This window comes from Lytechinus pictus, chromosome 3, assembly GCF_037042905.1.
Source record: "Lytechinus pictus isolate F3 Inbred chromosome 3, Lp3.0, whole genome shotgun sequence".
Classification (NCBI taxonomy): domain Eukaryota; kingdom Metazoa; phylum Echinodermata; class Echinoidea; order Temnopleuroida; family Toxopneustidae; genus Lytechinus; species Lytechinus pictus.
This window is the reverse complement of record NC_087247.1, coordinates 17,418,327-17,440,456: the sequence shown is the minus strand read 5'-3', so window position 1 is coordinate 17,440,456 and position 22,130 is coordinate 17,418,327. Positions and strand designations below refer to the sequence as shown.

The 22,130-nt window shown below is 35.5% G+C and overlaps 1 protein-coding gene across 11 annotated transcripts in view; it reads right to left on the bottom strand.

The window, feature by feature from the left end:
- The window catches only part of LOC129257707 (transient receptor potential cation channel subfamily M member-like 2), a 64,782-nt gene that overhangs the window by 25,654 nt on the left and 16,998 nt on the right, over positions 1–22,130 (bottom strand). For all 11 annotated transcript variants that reach the window (XM_054896098.2, XM_054896099.2, XM_064096531.1 and 8 more), the window contains 8 exons: positions 21,548–21,708; positions 13,652–13,853; positions 11,788–11,974; positions 8,695–8,894; positions 3,016–3,116; positions 2,293–2,427; positions 1,422–1,472; positions 212–500 (listed from right to left, as the gene is read on the bottom strand). In XM_054896098.2, coding sequence (XP_054752073.2) covers positions 212–500; positions 1,422–1,472; positions 2,293–2,427; positions 3,016–3,116; positions 8,695–8,894; positions 11,788–11,974; positions 13,652–13,853; positions 21,548–21,708 — 1,326 coding nt within the window. The remainder of the gene's footprint in view (positions 1–211; positions 501–1,421; positions 1,473–2,292; positions 2,428–3,015; positions 3,117–8,694; positions 8,895–11,787; positions 11,975–13,651; positions 13,854–21,547; positions 21,709–22,130) is intronic.

The window sequence follows — 22,130 nt, the reverse complement described above, 5'->3', positions numbered from 1 at the left end:
CAAGGTCTGTCACCCCAGAAGCGATACATTGGGGATTTTCACCAAATACTAACAACAAAAGCTGGATTAAAAAGGATACATTGATATAGATGTAAAAAGACTTAATAACATGTAATTGACACAAAAGGTACTATCTATTTACAATTTCATTCACTGCAATGGTGCTGTTAGCATGATAAGGAGTATCAAACAGAATAGGAACTGAACTCACTTGCTGGCATCATGGCATTTCCAAAACTGGCTAGCCCTTCTTCCACAGAGAATGGATCGACCCTGGGAGTGGCACCGGTGTCGTTCTCGTCATCTTCTTCATCGGTTGACGAACCGTCATCACTGGTGTCTTCAAATGCTTCATTTCGTTTGGACTTGTCCTGCCTGATGTCATCTTCCGATAGGACGTATACCCCTGGATCTCGCAGGTAGAGCGGCTGGTAAGTGTCGAACATCAGATCTCTGATAACCTTGCCAACGTGCTCAAGATTAAACTTGATATTGGAGTACTAAATGTAAAAAGACAGGTACCAAAGAGAATAAACTTTTGAATACATGGATTCTCGCCTAAATGCAATTGACAGTCATACCTCCACCATTACTAGATTATTATACACCTAACTTCTTCAATTTTCACATAATGACCCATGTGACATTTGAAATTTGACTTTGTGTCCCCCAAATCAAATTATAATCGTCACTACAACATGCAATAGGAATACTGTACTTCATGAAAACAGTGATGATATATATACATGTATGTCATATATAAGTCTGTTCAATATTTACAAGCTCAAAAATATATGAGCATGAATGGGTTTTATAAAAGATGTTTTTTATGAAATATGAATTTTCATCACTTTATTGACCTTGACCCAGTGACCTAAAATACTACCCACGATTAATGATACTTATAAATTGGGTCAATACACTTTCAAACCTATTTTAAAATCTGTTTTTTTATTCAAGATGAAAATTTTAAAATGTCACATTAAGAAAAGTACATATATGTACAGTATGTCTCGGTTATGCTTTCAAGGCAAGACAAAATTGAGATCATGCATGACCTAGTCAATTTGCTAAACTTGTTATCTGATATTATATTGCTGCATATAAGCAATAACGAGATACCAGGAAAATATAATTATTACTTTGAGAAGCTACCTTTTCAACCTCATAACCCAATTTGCTACAAACATATGTACTTCACAGGACACTATCATCACAATAACATATGCTTCTGTTTTCATTTGTAGGGTCCGTTGAGCCTTTTAGATGGCAGAAGGAAATTGCACTATATCCGTTTTTCAAGGTAAAAACCCATGTCAATACCAATTATTACCATTTGTCAGATGTGTAAAAACCTAAATTGAGAAATCTAAAACCAAGTGGTGAGATTTTAAACAAAGAGAAAAGCAATAACTCCATACCTTTCCTCTGTATTTCTCCAACTGTTCGTAAAGAAGTGAATTTGACCGAATCTGTAAAACACAAGATAGAGAATTAAATGAATTGATGTATACTTCAGATTCAGCTTCAGTATTCCTCATATAGAAACATCATTAAAAATTGATTATCAAATCCAAATTCTTAGGCTATTAATGTATCAAATTTGCAAGAAAACTAACATACAAATTCTTCTAGATATTTCATATACCATTCAAGTGCACAGTATGTTTTTAGTTTTCACATGATTCATAACTGTGATCATTTTGTTAGGCCTTTCTTTCTTGAAGCTTCCAACACTTAATCAATTTCAAGTGAAAAATTGTCAAAACCACTAAGCTGTTTCATTTCATTATTTGAACCAGGATTGCATTGTCTAATTCTTAATCTATAATAAACAAAGAACTCTTAATTTTTTCAATAGCTTAAAAAAAGATAGATCAAATACAACTGTTGCAAAAAGTAGAACAGATCATTTGCAAAATTTAAATGAAAAGGATTGATTTAAAGATCTAAAATTGACGTGCAAATTGATCCTATGTTTCATCCAAATGCCCACTTTACACAAGTCAACTGCAACAAAGGTACTTTACACACAAATTTTACAATATCTTATCATAGAAAATAATTATTATCTACAGAATACTTATATTTATAATTAGAATATGTATATTTTTGTTTATATATCTTATGAATAGTATATTTTAGAAAATTGAACCTGATTTCTTTTGTTAATTTCATGATCCAATATAATTATTTAGACCTAGGATTACAATTTAAAGTTTCATAGCCAGACTACAAACTATGGAAGAAATCATACTGTACAAATTCAAATTCATCAGTGATTTGAGTTACCTCATTGTAAAGAATGGTCATTTCCTTGATGGTCAAGTATTCCTTCAGATTGACCCCTTGCTCTAAGAAGAGTTCAATGAAATTAACCTGATTATTCACCAAGGCATAGTGCAAGGATTCATTCAGTTGTCCTTTCTGTAGGCAAAATAAAAGATAGCAAGTGATACCAGTGCCATTCCATAAAATAACTGAGAGAACCTTTCTGTATGTCTGTCTCTCATTCCATCCTTTCTCATTTCCCTTTGTAGAACTGCTAAAGCAATGATAATTTCTAAACATTGCAAATTTTCATATGAAGAAGAAAACACAAACAAATAATTTCATGAAGTTTTGTATACTGTGGTTGGACTTCGTATTTCGTGGAATTGTCCACAAGTTCTATAAAATGGAATTACCAATAAAATCAGTAAGAATAAAGTCTGTCTTGCAATACTTGTCAAATCAAAATCAGACTATGAGAAGTGTATTTTTCCACTAAGCATTAGATTATTATATGGTATGCAAGATTCAATGAGATTTCTCTAAATAATGAAATCTCAATATTCATGACTGAGAAAATGCAGATTGTCTGTCATGAATTTCAGGGCACTATTTTATTAATTTTTGTAAATGGCAAATTTCATGTTGACTGGTTTTTTGTTGTTGACAAGAGCATTTGTTTCTGATGAAAAGTCTGGCTAAAAAGGACCAAGACCAGTACATAGATCCAGGAATTGGTCTTACCCCCCACTCCCTATCATCAGTGAAGATCTCTCGTTTGGCAACGTCCACACGGTTCCAGATCAGAGCTAGCCTCAGCTGGTCTTGGATCCTTCCCTTGTTAGCTGTGAAAAATAAGGTCAAAAGATATTTAACAAAATATCCTGCACCATTAAATGATTAGACGTCAATCACAATAATCTTATGGTCTATATTTTAATGACATTGTACCTCTACACAGAGCTGGCCGGATAAGGGCCGATGACAACGATCGCATGTGTGACATAAACAACTCTGCCCGACAGAGGGCAGCAATCCACAATGGCGTGACCACTTTTTCTTTCCCTCTACTAACTTCTTTAACTCTCCCTTCTATTAACTTTCTAAATTACTGCAATTACTCATCTGACATCCGAATAGCTTGTTAACTATAAAATCACGTTTAAACCATATGATCACTTTTAAGCCATGAAAACACAACTCAGCTATTGAAATATAAAGTTTAATGCTCAACAGTAAAATGTTTAACTCTGCTAATAATCATTCTCATCTATCATTCAAAAAGCCTGTATCGCTATTACCAACTATAGTGTAGGCCTACATACCAGTTCACTTAATACGTAAATAATGATTGTCTTATTAATAATTCAAAGTATCAATATCACTTTGAATAATCATTGTCTTCTCACTAATTCAAATTACCTGTATCACTATGAGTAATTATTGTCTTATCACTAATTCAAATTACCTGTATCAATATCATCAACTACAGTGTACCTACCATGCAGTTCACCAACATAAAATACATACAACTCAATTGGAATAATACCACAATAACTTTCTCCACCTATTATCCCATCAAAATACACAACATGTTATAAACAAATAACAGCTTACCATGGCAACCTTTTTTCTTCCTTTTTTGCATAATAGGGAACTGAATAAAAGCCAACTTTTTTAACAATGAATCAGCTATGTAAATACAGCAACTATAAAAAATCAATTTCCACCTATGCAAAACATGAACCATATAAATCAGCCTAAGTTGTTTGTAAGAAGCGAAAGATAAAATATAAGTGTCTTAATCACCATAAACTAAAATGAAATGAATAACCCTTTCCTTCATACAAATCCTTGGAATAAAAACTGTGCAAGGGGCATGTAAACTGATACCCCTCAATCTCCAAATATGATTACAGTAATGAGTCCAAGACTCACCAAATGCTATAACATATATACAAGGAAAATAAAATCATCCATAAATCATACATAAACTGCCACTTTTGACATATAAAAATGATGAACGAGTACAAATCACCAAAACATACACATATTTGTACATAACTCCCTATCTGTAACATGAAAGAAAATACACATAAATAATAAAACAACTGTCCACCCAAACTTGTACAGCCGATAAATGACAAAGATAAAGGTATTAACTGATAAAGTAATATACAAAATGACCACTCTCAATAAAACCATCAGTCGAAAGGGAGATATGCAAGCAATTCACAATAAACAATACTGAAATAGCTAGCTTCATATAGCTGTGAAAGATAGCAATCCTGACCATACCAAAAATAGTCACAAACAATTAAGGGCAATAAACTGGGGGGGGGGGGTACACCAATCAAAGCTTATCAATGCAAAATACATGTATCATACAACAATGCCATTGTCATGATATATAAAGTTCAAATGAATGAAACAATTTCACACACCCAAAATAATTTCAGCAAAAACAAAGGAAAAACAGGCATGCATTGAAACAAACTCATACCCATGCATGGTAAGCATCTGTTAAAAATCTCACTACATTAATACAACAAATTAAAACGAGATCATACACATGTCACATAATTACAAGCAGCCATCAAATCAGTTTCTGTAATAAATCACACCACTAAATACTAAATATATATGCATATGAAAACCATATTCATATAGCGACTTTTAATTACCAGGGTTATTCTAAACCCAAAACGAAAAGTCCATACAAACATAAAAAATACATAAGGCCATCAATTATACACTAATATCAATAAAATCAAATTACAACCAAGAACAAAAATATCCATAATGACATCAAAATTAATGGAAACCAATTAAGCAGTCCATTAGTTGGAAAAACAAAAGCAACCAAATCCTGGGTAAAGGCTAAGGGTCCATAGTTCATCCATTATGGTACATGGGAATAGCATGGTCCAAATGTCCAGAGAATCAATCATGGGTAGCGATTATAGATGTAGTCCGGGGGGCGTCCATGGGGGGGTCCCAATCTCAAGCTGAAAGGTAGACCTGGCCGATTACGAGCGATCAATGGAAGGGGCAGGGCAAACCTTCTTACGTCAGACATCATGGGCGTAATAGAGACCATCCTGGAGTGCACATGGGCAGGGATTGAGGCCAACAGTCCAAGGGTAGTAGTAGGAGTCCTATCAGGGGGGCGTCCTGGAGGGTACTCAACCTTCAAGGCACAGCGAAGGTTTGGTTCGCCATTGAAGTTGGTGACTAAGGAGCAATCCCCGGGCTTGTGAGTAGGGGACGCATCTGCCAGAGAATCACCAAGGCGGCACTGGTCAGTATCTGATGGTACTTGGGAGGACAGACCACCGGATTGAGGTTCCGGTTGGACTTTGGTGATTTCGCTATCAGGATGGACTTCAAGAGCAGTGGAGGTACCACCAAGGTTGTACGATCGGGGTATCTTAGGACAAACTGCATCCTGACGGGCATCCACAGCGACTTGGTTTCTGGTAATTATTGGCTTGACGTGAACGTGAGCCTCTTCATTGACGTTGCAGCTGGAGGAATTTGTCTCCACATTGGCCAGAAGATCAGTGTGAGGTACCTGAGATGTAATGCTATGTTCGCCAATGGGAGGAACGACTGACGAGACGACAACCGAATGCGCTCTATCGAGACGCGCAGGGGCCGGCGCTGGGCCATAGGTGTAAGAGGACCCATTAGCAATCGTGACCGAACGCCGAGAAGGACGGACAGAGACATCATTCACTTCTAAGAAAGGGATACCAGCTCGGGCTAACTCAGTATCAGTCTCGACGACTAGGCCTTCAAAGACGAATTTATTATCATCCCTTGTAAGTACGAGCTGCGTCTCTCCAACAATTACATAAGGCAGGCTTGAACTATCGACATAACACGTACCTGAGGACGTGTCAAAGATATCAGCACCAAGACTCAAAGCAGTTGAGTAACCTATGAAATTCTGTGATGACCCACTGACTAAGGTGACCCGGACACACTGCTGACCATGATACAGGTCAATAAATGGAAGTATCTTGACCTGCCTAGGCACCACAGATGAGTCAGCCACTGGACAATGTGGCAGAGAATGGTATCCTTGATGTAATCTATCGAACTTCGATGAATCGTCATTGTCATTAGTGCTGCTGAGAGCAACTTCAAGAACTAGAGGCGACTCGTCTGACTTCGACGAGTCAACAAGGCAACCAAGAGGACTGTCCCAACGAACATGTGACTGACGACTGATTCCAGAAATATCTGGATCTGCGGTTAGAGCACTACCAGGAACTTTGTCACAATTAGGGACAGTGATTTTCCGCGATCGCGGAAAACGGACGGAATTCACGGAAAGGGCCTTTTGAAACGGAAAGTGGCATTTCAAACGGAAAATCACGGAAAACGTATTTTCCCTCAAAATACACAGAATAGCAACAGAAATTACTCCAAAATCACAACAAAATGAGAATATTAAATGGCCACAAAACCCCATAAAACACGATCTCACTTCGCTACTATCATGACAATTCACACATCGTGACTGCACTCGACATCACCTCACTCGATTGTACCCCGCACCCGTCCCGTACCCGGCGCGGCCGGCCGGGTTGGGCTTCACATGCACACATATCGTTCAACTACACGGTCGTGTGTTGCTGCCCTCTACGTTTGAAGATGTAACAGCACGATATCGTGGTCTTAAAATCCAAGATGGCGGATTGGCAAAAGCCGTTGACTGATGATAACGATGTCCAAAAAACCCCAAAATTATCGATGAAATATCATTTCACCGTGAAATAATGCTAATAATGTGAAAGGTGAGGATGTATGCATGCTAAATGGGTTTGTAAAAATATTTTATGCACCCGCATAGATCCGATTAGGACGGATTCTCTTGTGTTGCTGGTACAGTAGCAGATACAAATTTTGACCAGTGCGATTCAATGTGTAAACGGAATTGTCACTTTTCCGTGTGTACAAAGTCTATGGGGAAACGGAATTTCCGTTTTCTGACATGCTGAAACGGAAAAGGCAATTTTTTGAAACGGAAAATCACTGTCCCTACACAATCAATACTTGACAAATTGTCAAAATCACTATCATAATCTAAATCACTGTCACAATCTGACAAATTCTTGTCAGACTCACGATTATACTTTTCGTAACAATCATTCACTGTGAGTTTTCTAGTGTATCCTAGTGTACTTGCTGCTTGGCGAGCTTGCGCAATATTATTCTCATGTTGAGGGAGGTATTCACAGTCACTGATGTGGTGGTGACTTGGGCGCTTAGCTGCTAAACATAAAGGGCAACTATCTAGATCAATAGGACCTAGACTAACATTTGGCCTACTGTAATTGATACTAGTATGTAAAACCTTAACTGAGGGAGGATGATTGTTAGGAATAGGATTGTCCCATATGGGCTCATCATCAAACTCAGACTCATTGTGATTGTAATCAAACTCACACTCATTGTGATTGTCAAACTCAACTAACTCAAACTCTGACTCTGAGATCTTTTCTCTACAATCACCATCATTTAACTTCTCAGCATAATCATCAAAATCATCATAATCATAATCAAGACTGTTACATTCATTCGCATTCTCAGTCACTCTTTCATTCTTTTGATTTGTATTAATGTGTAAGTTATAGTGATTAAAGAAATCTACGTGAGGGCGGCCGCGGGTTGGGGCCTGGCACTGGGGGCGAGGTTGAGGGTGCGACCTCTGTGGGGGTAAAGCCATAGCTTAGGCTATACATGGGACTACAGCTACTGCGAGAGGTACGAGCCAAGACCGACAAATTAGGAAAGATTACCGATCACGACTAGTTTTGGCCGACCGACTGACTGCTAGTTTGAGCAAATGCCATCATAAACAGGCAATGACAGGGTAGATCCCAGCTGTCACCACACCATTAAATGATTAGACGTCAATCACAATAATCTTATGGTCTATATTTTAATGACATTGTACCTCTACACAGAGCTGGCCGGATAAGGGCCGATGACAACGATCGCATGTGTGACATAAACAACTCTGCCCGACAGAGGGCAGCAATCCACAATGGCGCTGTATACAATATGCCAGTTCAAATTGATAAATTTCAAAGTCTAATTCTGACAATGAATTTTGGTGTATGGTTAAGTCCAAGGTCAGTAGGATGTTAAGCAAACATTTAGAAAATATTAGCGAAAGACTAATTTATGTACCAAGCCTTATGAGCATTTGGCAGAAAGTGAAGGAATAGTTTGATGTGCAAGGTTTGTAACGGACCGATCAAATGCCCAACTGTACATTAAATCCTATAAAACTACTGCAAACTTGTTTGGCGGGGATTGGTAGCAGAAGCAGCATCAAGTTAATAATACTTTTTATGATAACAAATTGGCAACTGAGGGAAAACTTTCAAACATAAAGAATAAACATACCTTTAAGAAGAGCATGAAGAATAGCACCGTCAATATCCATGGTGGCACTAGCCCCTAGCTCATAGACAGTGATCAGATGCTTATGCTGGATGCAGGCCTCAATACGAGTGAGGTGAAGGTCCAATTGCTTCTCACCAAACTCTTTCTGGATCATATTGGCAACTTCAACTTTGACTGTCTCTGACATTACATTCCTCACTCTGAAGATAAAAAAAAACAGTGTTAATGTAACTTCACTTCTAGATATCAAATTAAATCAATTATTCCTTTTCTTTAAAAAAAAATAATAACAAGGTCTATGGAGGGTAGACAAATTTCAAACATCTTGGAAAGCTCATTGATTGGTATAAGAATCAATAATTCCTGAAGAAAACCAACTTGTTAAATGCACCATTGCAAATCAGAATAAACATCCTCTAAACTTTGGGGAGGGGGTATCCTCCTTCATAAGGAAAAACATTAATGTACATAAGAACAGAAGGTAGTTCAGATAAAGCTTGGGTTTCTTTTCCTTTTTTCTATTCAATCACAAGATATTTTTTAGTTAAAACACAATGAAAAGCATTAAATACTTTAAATATATTTTCCCCTACTGTAATTTTTTTTCTCCTATTCTACCCCCTCATATCCGGTTCGTTTTTCTCTATTGACATTTTTTAAATTCTCATTTACAATCTTTCATCTCCCTCTCTGGCCGTCTCCTCATCATGCATATCTCTGTCTCACATTCCTTCTCCATTTAACGATAAACAAACAGATCCCGGATTTATATGGCTTCCTAAGCGAGGAAAAAACATTGATATAAAGTAATTTCACATGATATGCAGCAGGAAATACTATATATAAAATTTTTGTTTGAAGCCTCAGCATATTATTTACGGTTTAAGAAAAGAAAAAGAAATGAACTTAATATTGAATTATGCATTATATTCTATTTTCAAATGTCACAAGATAACATTATTTACAATGAAAAAAGATGAAGTTTTATGATTTAAAAATTATGTTCATATATGTTCTGGAAAATAGATATGATGAGAGAGGTAAACGAAAGCAAAATGTGTATATGAATATTAGCAAATGGAATTTAATACTGAATAACTTGTAAAACTTTTGTTTGTGTACATATATATGTGTGTATATTTTTATTTAAATAAAGAAGACCTGTACTTGTTTAAAAGAAGAACAAGTGGAATGCCTCTGGCCGTCTCACCTGCATCACGCGATTCAATATAGCAGCAGTGCTGATTTTGAAAACTTGGTTACTCTTATTTCCACGTTTTATGAACTAGACCAATACACTTATAGAGATATGATGGCAATTCAACAAATACCCCCAACGTGGCCAAAGTTCTTTGACCTTACATGACCTTTGACCTTGATCATGTGACCTGAAACTCGCACAGGATGTTCAGTGATACTTGATTACTATTATGTCCAAGTTTTATGAACTAGACCAACACACTTTCAAATTTATGGCTGTAATTCAACAAATACCCCAATTTGGCCAAAGTTCATTGACCCTAAATGACCTTTGACCTTGATCATGTGACCTGAAACTTGCACAGGATGTTCAGTAATACTTGATTACTATTATGTCCAAGTTTCATGAATCAGATCCATAAACTTTCAAAGTTATGATGGTAATTCAACAGATACCCCCAATTCGGCCAAAGTTCATTGACCCTAAATGACCTTTGACCTTGGTCATGTGACGTGAAACTCATGCAGGATGTTCAGTGATACTTGATTAACCTTATGTATAAGTTTCATGAACTAGGTCCATATATTTTCTAAGTTATGATGACATTTCAAAAACTTAACCTTAGGTTAAGATTTTGATGTTGATTCCCCCAACATGGTCTAAGTTCATTGACCCTAAATGACCTTTGACCTTGGTCATGTGACATGAAACTCAGGCAGGATGTTCAGTAATACTTGATTAACCTTATGGCCAAGTTTCATGAACTAGGTCCATATACTTTCTAAGTTATGCTGTCATTTCAAAAACTTAACCTCAGGTTAAGATTTGGTGTTGACGCCGCCGCCGCCGCCGCCGCCGCCGCCGCCGCCGCCGCTGCCGCCGTCAGAAAAGCGGCGCCTATAGTCTCACTCTGCTATGCAGGTGAGACAAAAACTATATATAAAAGAAACTAAAAAATATTAACCAAGAGAAAATTAATGGAATAGATATAACTGATTTTCAGTCAAGTTCATGGAACTTCATGGCCACTAGCTGTTACCCCCCTCTCTTTCTCCCAGTCCTTCTCCATATCCTTGTACTTTCTCTTCCTCTCTCTCTCCCCTTTTTGCTCTCTATATGCACTGTACAAATCTTTCTTCTTCCAGCTCCTCTCAATCTCATCCACCAAGCCCCATCCCCCCCCCCCCCATTCTTTCTCTGTCACTCTCTATCCCATCTTCCTGTCTTTGCTTCAATCATAGCATTGCTACCAAATCACTTGATCTACCTCTCTATCTACATTACTCTTTCAACCGGAATTATCCATGACAAATTGGACTCCAAACAGGATATCCTTTTGCTTTACCAACGAGCTACCAACAAACAGTAAGGTGCGGTATATGGCCCTGATGATAAAGCATACATACATATTCAGTGGCAAAGTCTGAACTTAATGGGGAAACCCGATACTGGAAAAACTTTCCTTCACTTCACTTATAGTGACTGTTAATTACATTAATGATTTTAAGTACCTAAAATAAATTATTTTCCAGGACTTATCTGGAATTTTCCAGATTACCCTGACCCGTATAAATAATCAGTAATACCCATTTGTCATTAAAAAAAAAAAATACTTCAGTTGGAAATGCAGAAACAAACATGAGTTGATGTGAAAAGTGGGTGTACATCAGCAATATCTGATCTGGAAGTGACTAATGATGGAAATGCCATGTCATGTTGAAGGCAGAGCCAAAAAAATCAAAGTAACACATCACCACATGCACAAATGTAACACATTAGCACATGCACAAATGTACAAGCAAAACATTGTAAAGACATAGTGTATTAAATGTATTTCCATGTAAATAAATATCAAATAAATTACCCCCCCCCCCACCCCTCCAATAACTTACATTTCTTTCTTTCCTTCTGTAGTTTTGTATTCTTTGGTATGTTGGAATGCATAGGACATGATATCTGCAGCCCTCCCTGATCCTGCAACGATGACAACAGGAGTTCCATTCCTGATGGCTTCATAAGCTGTCTGGATTGTGTTAGGTCCGCCTTGCACGACCACACATACGATCGGGATAGACACGGCTGAAAATAACAAAGTTGGCGAAACTTTCATGTAATAGCCAGGGATTCTTCTTTGCATTCTGTAATTTTTTCTCTTTCCACAATTTGCTCCCATTCTTTTTTATCTTTACATGTTTATAATACAGGTATTGAAAACAAATTATTAAAACACTGAAATATATTTTGATACTCATGACTGAAGCCCTGTATAATGTATATGTAGTTTCCATTAAACCCCCAATGGAGGATAAACACTTCCTGGGAGTGGAACTGAACCAAGATCAAAGAAATTGTATATTAACAGTTCTTTAAAGTACATTATTTTGTATCATTCTCCTTACATTCTTTACATTCTAGCATTCGAATGAATCCAATAATATGGAAGTGTCATGGAGTGGTGGTTCTGACTTTTTCATTTTAATATGATGGTCACACGTTTGAATCATACTCCAAGCATTTATTTCATTCAACAAGGAATGTATCTACATTGTGCTGCACTTGACCCAGGTGAGGTGAATGGGTATCTACTACCTAGCAGAATTTATTACTTGAAGTCTAGTAGGACCCAATACAGCACAGATACAGCCCTGGTAATATCACCATACCAAGTATTATGTGCCGTAGAATAATACGCATACTGTAACAGTAATATATTGACCCATTATTGATAAATATGACTCTTTCTTCACCTCCTTTTCATCATTTGTGACAATCTATGAATACTATACAATTGTACCTGCAGCATATCAAACCACCTGACAATAAACTCCACATTGATGAATTGTGCTTCGTAATAGAAAGATACATCAAAACTTTGAAATACAAGCTCTCCTTGAACACATCCTGGTATCAGAGTACAGTAATAAATTGATAGCAATAGAGCACCAGCCTTGAAATGGTACTAAGCATTTCTTTCAAAGGTGTCAAGTTTCAGCAAGTAGACACGCAAGTTTACTGGTAGTCTGACCAAAACATGAAGTGTATCCAGTTCGCAGGTTGGCCATTAACATGGCTTTCAGAATGAAACAACTTCAAGAGAATAAGTCATGAATATAAATGATAAAATGTATTAGTCAACAGCCGAGGGTACAGGCACAAGTTCATTTATGCAACAGGATGAGACCTGCAACATGAAATGGTTCAAATCAGAAATGACCAAGCCAGCATCAACACACAGGGGGGAGGGTGACAACCTGAATATTAAACTCATATTCATATGTTTATGATCATTTTCAAATTAATATAATGAAATGTCAGAGAATGTTATAAAAGGTAGAGCCTATTAGGATTAGGATCAGTGTGAATGGAGAAGAAAATTTTAAAAAAATAGCGATCATATTTTGGCACTTCGTATGTCAATCATACATATCATCATGCATAAATTTATGGATGGCTTTCTGAGCATTTTCAAATTAATATAATGAAATGGTAAAATAGTAAAGCATATTAGGATTAGGATCAGTGTGAATGGTGGTGGAAATTAAAAAAAAAATTGCACTCATATTTTGGCACTTCATATGTCAATCATACATATCATCGTGCATAAATTTATGGATGGCTTTCTGAGCAGCCCCCACGAATGAGAGATCATGCAGTTAAAAAAATGAGCATTTACTGTAATTAGAATGATATCCTTCATGAAATATGCCAAAGTATCTTCTCTGACACCAGTAAAAAAAAAACAATTCAACTATTCACCTGTACTATCATTCCCCGAAGATTTTTGTATTTGTTCCTCTGAGATTGCCTTCTCTAACTTGCCCCTGAGCGTGATTTCCACTCCAAACGAGTCTATTGTCCCATTGTCTACGAGAATGAAGTGGGTGTGGTTCGGATCTATAGGAACATTCATTGTATTACCCTTCTTGGCATCCATGTTGTAGGAAGCTGGAAACTTGCCCTGTTCATAAAAAAGAGAAGGAAAGATATCAATAAATATCAAGAGGGAAATACCCATACACTGGACAATGCACTGCCAAACAGTAAAACACTTCAAGAGACCCCACCCCCAAGAAAAGAAACCAAGAACTTGGAATAAAATACCGTACTAAAGGTTTTTTTTTAAACCACCACAGGTATTAGATAGCGCAAGAACAGATAATATACTTTTGTTCTCTGCAAATGATATGCGGGAAAGCTTGAAAACATCTTTGAGAGCAAAAAAATAATCAATTGAACAAAGTTTTAAACTAAAGAGAAGCTGGAATTTTAAGTTGTTATCTCTATTATTGAATAAAATGTAGACCCATGTTTCCATATTCAGCATTATATCTTGACAGAAATGCCAAGTTCAAAGACCAGCCATGCATGAGATTTTAGGCAAGGAAACTTGACTCAGCATGATATCACCAGACATTGTATGGGGATAGGCTGTGATGAGAGAGAGAGAGAGATTTGAGGGGATGATCTAGAGGGCAACAGTCTCAAGCCTTATGCATGAGACTTGGCATGTCTGTCATGAGAGAACATTGCAGGGCCTCAGAATTTATTTGTCAAATCTTTGTCTAAAAAAACTAATTCTACATTTTCAAGAATATCATTGAATGGTTCTTTAAGGGCATGAAGGTGTGGCATGCAGACACTGAATGAGCTTTATCCATTCCACATAAAAGATGTGATCTAAATGAAATCATATCCTCACACTTTAGCTCAAAAATTTGCTGCATCATTGTGAACCTGAATGAGTTATGTGTTTTTAACATAAACTCGTTGAATTGTGTGAGCATTAAAATATGGTAATATGAAGGTCTCGTCCAAGTATTACTCATAGCTACATACTAATGACTCTTCAAATACAGCTTAATATATTCTTTGACTACATACAAACACAATAATGTAAGTCAGACAATTTTTTGTTAAAAGACAAGTCAACCCCTATAAAATGTTGGTTTAAATAAAAAGAGAACAATCAAACAAGCATAACACTGAAAATTTTATCAAAATCAGATGTAAAATAAAATATTCATGACATTTTCAATTTCACTTTATTAATTTCACAAAACATTTATATCCACATCCTGATTGGTATGCAAATGAGGTGACCGATGACATCATTCTCATTTTCTCCTCATTGTCATGTAATTTTTTTCCCCCCTCCCTGAACCTGTGTAATTACCATTGTTTTCACATTTTGTGGTTCAAACAAGAGGGCCCTTATTGCCAAATCTGTAAAAATTGAAATATTCTATAATTTTAACAATAAAAAAACAAAAGAAATAGTGAGTGACATCATCGACTCTCTTATTTGCAATACTGAGTTGTGCACCAGCACTAACAAGGCTTGCACATAAAGTCATGAAACATTACTTGCAGATCTTACAAGCTAAAAGTTTTTTTTTATAAAAAAGCTCATGGTTATTAACAGATCAATTATATCTAGTTTAGACTAGAGCTACATGTAAGCCCCAGTAAACACAGAGAATTGATGAAACTTGGGTTTCCCACGCAGGAAGGGAAAAGTAAAGAACAATTATAATTTTGGTATGGGTGGCTGAGCTTGTTAAATCGTGCATTGAATAGGAATATAAACAAACAAGTTTGGTCTATTTTGAACTAAAAATGTTATTGTCTTGTCAAAAATTGAAACTATTTCTGCATGGAACAATTTTGGAAGACTGGTGTCAAATGAATTTTCATTAAAAAAATGGCAAGAAGTTAAATGTAGATAAATATCCAATTTTACTGATTGCACTATACATAATTTCAAGTGGGTTAAATACACATGCACTCACACTGGATATTTCAATTTGATGCATCCAGTCTAGTCTTTTTTAACAATGTTTGTAACACTATTATCAGTTTAAATAATAATAATAATAATAGTTATCCAGAAAACTGAGCAAAAGTTATCAGAACTAGAAGTTAGAATAAAATGATATTGTTTTTAAATCTTGGTTCAGATTTTTCAAGGTACAAAATAGTTGTTTGGTATTACCACATGAGATGTTGGAGGATTATTATTTTCAACTAAAACAAATGTACCTTTACCAATTTACTGCTTAACCCGGTGGCGTACACAGGGGGGGTTACAGGGATTCAAACTCCCCCCTTAAATTTGTTGATACCCCCAAACCTAACTTAGAATTCTTCCCCCCCCCCCTAAATTTTTTTGAAGATTTTTTTTTGCTTGTCAATCTTTTTTGACGTATGAAACGACATAAAATTTGTGGTGAAAACCTTTTTTTTGGGGGGGGGGTTGTCAACATTTTAGTCAGAATGAAACCCCCCTTCTTTAAAAATTCCTGCGTACGATACTGTCTTAACCTATAAATGGCAACCAATCAATTTAAGAGTTCAACTTATACAAAAGTAAAAGACTAATCTTCTTTCAGTCTAACACTTAATTTTACTTCCTTATTCATGAATTGTTCAACATTGATAAACATTTTCCCCACAAAGCAATATCATGATTACAATTATGAGGATTAATTTCATATGAGGAGAAACTGTACAGAGGTGTAAATTTATTAATAAAAATATTTCAAAGTAAAAAACTCTTGATCAAGTATTTCCTGTTGGTAATATATATTTATTGATGGACCTTGTTTCAATATATGTACTTAAAGGAGAATGAAACTCTTGGAGCAAGTTAGCTTTTGTAAAAGCAGAAAAATCAAAGAATAAGATCAACAAAAGTTTGAGTAAAATAGGACTAGCAATAAAAGAGTTATGAGCATTTGAATGTCAAGATCACTAATGCTATGGAGATCCTCCCATTGGCAATGCGACCAAGATCTATGATGTCACAGATGAACAACTCTCCCCTTTTGGACACTGAAAATATACCCCAAAACATCTCTTTTTGCTCATTCTAATCATAAGACAAACGATTCATCAATGATATAAATGTTGTGAAACCTCTGTACTTGTCCTCTCATAAAGAGAACACCTCACCTTGTGATAGACTCTATAAAAGTGAGAATATTTAAGTGAAATAAGTACTAAAGTAATGAGGGAGTTGTACGTGTGTGACATCACAGATCTTGGTCGCATTGCCAATGGGAGGATCTACATGGCATTAGTGATCACAATATTCAAATGCTCATAACTTTCTTATTATTCATTCAATCTTCCTCAATTTCAACAATATGTTTCTTTGATTTTTCTCTTTGATATGGATTCAGCTGGTTTCAAGGGTTTCATTCTCCTTTAATGCATGACTACATGTATAGGGATAGTGTGATCCAATATTATGGACCCTACTTTCATTGTACTTTAATACTGCTCATCAGAGATTGTACATTGGTATCATTCTAATTTCCTTCATTTGTGGATTTATCAATGATGAAAAAAAAATCCAACCATGCATGAACTGCGAGCTATAGAGCAGCATTTCATGAACATTTTCGTTCACTGCTCCTAAAAGTCTCTATTGTGTAAATAAATCGCTCGATCAAGTATTTCCTGTTGCTATAATCATTTAATGGCTTTTAAGTAGGTATGAGGAAGTATCTTGGACCAGTGTTGGACCTTGTTTCAATACGTATACTGTACTTGTCAAGTGTGTTGAAAATGATATGCTCTTTCATTGCACAAGTATACATGAGACTGCACTTCATAACAGTATTGTGCAAAACATGAATACTGTCTATTAAAGGTCAAGTCCACCCCAGGAAAATGCTGACTTGAATAAATAGAGAAAAATCAAACTAGCATAGTGCTGAAAATTTCATCAAAATCGGACGTAAAATAAGAAAGTTATGACATTTTAAAATTTTGCTTATTTTTCACAAAACAGTGATATGCACAACTAGGTGAGTCAGTCGATGATGTCCATCACTCAATATTTCTTTTGTTTTTTATTGTTTGAATAATACAATATTTCATTTTTTATAGATTTTACATTAAGGGCCAACTTGACTGAACCATATAGTATTAAACAATGCTAATTCCACATGTTCAGCGAGGAATTAATTGTTGTATCACTTGACAATGAGGAGAAAATTAGAATATTTCATATTTTTCTCTTTTTATTCAAATCAACTTTTTGTTGGGGTGGACTTGTCCTTTAATGTTCAAAACTACCCATATTTGACAGAAGGAAGTAAGTGAAAAAGGTGACAATTCTTGTCCAAAAGTGCATCTGTTTTAATTGATAATATAGTGTCAAAACAATGATATGATCTCTTGCCTATGGGTATTTTCACGGTAACTGACATTACACGGCACAATTTTACACACCTTTCATTGTGTGTATCTCTAAAACAAATGATGGGAGTTTGCTTTTGATAGAGTTGATAAAGTGAGCCTTGCTGTATACTGTGATACTAAGTTTTTCAATGTAACCACATTTGTTACGCTTCAGCAAGCAAAAATGTGTCGGTAACTGACGTTACGCAAAAAGGACATGCAATTTCAGGGTATTCAGTAAAATTGAAATATCTCATGTCCCTGAGTAGATAGAGTAATAATTTGAATATGTAAATATCCCTTCATTACTAGGTTAAGATGTGTCAAAATATTAAATAATTTGTTTTTGTCTTTTGGGGGGCTATGATAATTTTTCCACGACAATGCTGGTATAAACTGACGTTACACTTAATTTGCCATAGAGATAACACATGGAAGTCAAATGTGTGGAATCATTGCATTTTATCTTCTGTGCAGGGCTTCACATAGAAGTGAGCTTAATGTGGAAGTATACCTTTGTTCTGGGAACATTTCAATGAAAAAATTTTTTCTTTTTCTGAATTCCTTTTCTTTGATTTGAACATTTTATTATTACTTGTCAGTAACTGACATTACACATTAATATTTACCAGTGCAATATGATTTCCAAAGGCATAATTTTCTTGGTACTTATATGTAAGGCTTTTTAAAATCATAAAAGTTTCATAATATTTCACATTTTAAATAATCAAAAGATAAGAAATGTATGTTTGACAAACTCGGGTAAGGGGGGGGGGGTCCAAGCAGTTACATGTATTCATATAGTAATTTAACATTGCATTGAATGTACACATGGATTTTTCTGACTATACACCCATTTACATATTAGTTTTATATTGACAACCTCCCCCTCCCCTCAAAAAAAGGCAAAATGAATAAGGGTCTCCTCCCCTAGGCTACCCCTTCCCCGAATCTCATGCAGCCATGCAGTTTTATTGATTTATATTCTGGTCAGTGCAAGTAATGCTTGAATCTGTCGGATTCAAATTTTCTTCATAAATTGTTTAATCTCTCTCTTTGCTAATTTCTTTATTAAAGATAAATTCCAGTTGTGGGGACGATCTCAAAATTACTTTTTACAGAATTTAATATAATGATCACCAAAGTGTCTGTTTGTATGAATAAAAAATATGTGCCAAAAGATTCTGGAAGAAATTGTGTAATTGCTGAGAAATAAGCAAAATAAGCGCGGATTCTGTCACTTCCGTCGGGTCTTTATTCCAGCAATAATAATCTATCTGTGTTGGCGATCTTCAGTGTGATCATTTTTTAGCTTAGATATTATGATTTCACAAAGTTCAGTTTATGTAACTGTACCAGATCTAGATCCACGATGATATAGTAATACTTAACCTTGGTTTTACAGACTTTCTCACGAAATCAGTACTTTACTGCAACTACTGTCATTTAGCTTTAAGCTGTCAACAAAAAATAAACACCAGCTTCTAAACTGAAACTGAACTATTTGTAAATTAGAAAAAAAAAGACACAGTTTTAGTAGATCCATGCAACATTGATCAGAACCAGTTGTCAAATTTCACCCATTATCAATACATGTAAACCAAAAACAAAAATTGTATCACATATCAACACTACTAACAGATATAAAAACCAGGAATTTACTTTTAGCCCGGCAATGCTCAAAAGAATCCTATAAACTAAAAAAGGGGCACTGGAAACCCCCATTCATCAGTGTTAAGCTTATCAAATGTTGCAGATTTAAAAAATAGGTTGGAAAAAGAACCCCCTCCCCCGAAAAAAAAAATATATATTTGTCTGATACAAACAATTAGGTACTTGGTAAGTACATGTACATATGCAATTTCACAGTAATTTTTTTGCACGATGGAAATGCAACTTCCTTCATAAATTTATATAGTATTCCTTGTGAACTATACCTTTTAAAAATCAATAGCAAGCTCCTTCTGGTGTGATTTAACTAAGTGAAAAACTTAAATAACAAGTATAGGCCTACAATATTTTTTCACCATAAAATTGACTACATTTGCATTTCACTATTGATAACCAACGTTTTATCATGGTAACTGACATTACATCTCGGTAACTGACATTACATTTTCCACTTGGTAATTGACATTAAACATATTCAATGGTACCCTATGGCTTGATTGTTCATTGATTATTTTTAATTTTGGTGTAGAAGGGAGGGGTGTTACCTAAGGAGGAAATCTACCAAGTTTCATATAATATATCCTCTTTTCTGGAAAATGAGAAATAAAATTTCATGTTTTAGGTAACTGACGTTACATACCATATTACATACTTCATCAATATTTTTTTATCAGATAAATGAATTACTGGCATTTCTTTCTATGGAATTTTATAAAGTGTTATTGTAGCAAGCTAAATCACAGGGGAAATAATCAGTTGCATGATCTACAGATTCTGAAAGCCATGAAGCATTTACTAAAAGTTGAAATAAATATTGCCTGTTAACAATCCACATTACTGCCTCTAATAGCTTTGCTTTGTAGAAATCACTTTAAAAAACGATGATGATGATCCACAGCATTTATATCTCTGTTAAAAATATTCATAGGTGCAGGCTCATCTAACTATAAAGCTAATTATTACACATCTGCTGAAATAAGTGAGTTTTGAGAGATGATTTGAAGAGTTCAATGTTGTCAATTTGATGGAGTGAATATTTACTATTGATCTTAAAGGAGAATGAAACCTTTGGAACAAGATAGCTTGTGTGAAAACAGAAGAAGAAACAGATCAACGAAAGTTTGAGAAAAATCGGACAAATAATGAGAAAGTTATGAGCATTTGAATATTGCGATCACTAATGCTATGGATATCCTCACATTGGCAATGCGACAAAGATGTGTGATGTCACTTGTGAACAACTCTCCCCATTACTTTAGTATATATTTCACTTAAACTTCCTCTTTTATCACATCTATCAGTAGATCATGTGTTCTTTCTATAGGAGGGCATGTAATACAGATTTTTAAAGAATACATCATGGATAAAGAGTTTGTATCACCATAAGAAAAAGCAAAAAGAGATATTTAAATTTGGGTGTATTTTATAGTCCATCAAAGGGAAAGTTGTTCACATGTGACATCACACATCCTTGTCACATTGCCAATGGGAGGATCTCCATGGCATTAGTGATTGCAATATTCAAATGCTCATAACTTTCTCATTATTTGTCTGATTTTTCTCAAACTTTCTTTGTTATTATTCTTTGATTTTTCTGTTTTTACACAGGCCTACTTGTTCCAAAGGTTTCATTCCCCTTTAAGTTCTCCATACTTTAATATTAGCTATGGGTGATTTATCTTGCTATGGTCCATTTGTTAACAGACATGTGTGTAACCTGACCAACAGCTTTAGGAAACCACCCCAATATTTGATTGGAATGTGGAATACATGTATTGAATGACGGGTACTTACGTTATCATCTATGAGTTTTTCTCTGTTTCTTATCACCCCCCATGATGCTATCCCGATAGCAACTACGTTGCTCCGCCCATTAGCAAGGGTGTGGTCCCTGACAGCATCCCCTACATACTTCATCACACCAGCATGGGTTCCTCCAGTAATGATCCAGGCACCTGAATGATGATTAAAAAAACTGATTTAATTTCATATTCCTTCCTAAAAACTAATGTCATTCATTTAAAAATACAATATAGGCCTACATTACAACACTGGAAACATAATTGGGACATGATAAGGAAGATGGTTGCCCGTAGTTGATATAGAATATATATTTTAAGGACGTTCCACAGTTAAAGTGAAATCCATGTCATTTTCACCAAACTTTGCGCATAGATACTTTAGAACCTTAATATTCGAAATATTCAAAAATTAACATAGGTCCATGTGCTTGATTTTTTGCTATAGAGCTTCAAAATTCACCCAAATTGATGTTCTTAAGAATTGCGCATTCAAAAGAATTTGGCATTTTTAGACCGCCCAAGATTACTACAATGAGTTTTAAACCTCTATTACTCAGTCAAAATACATGAAAAAG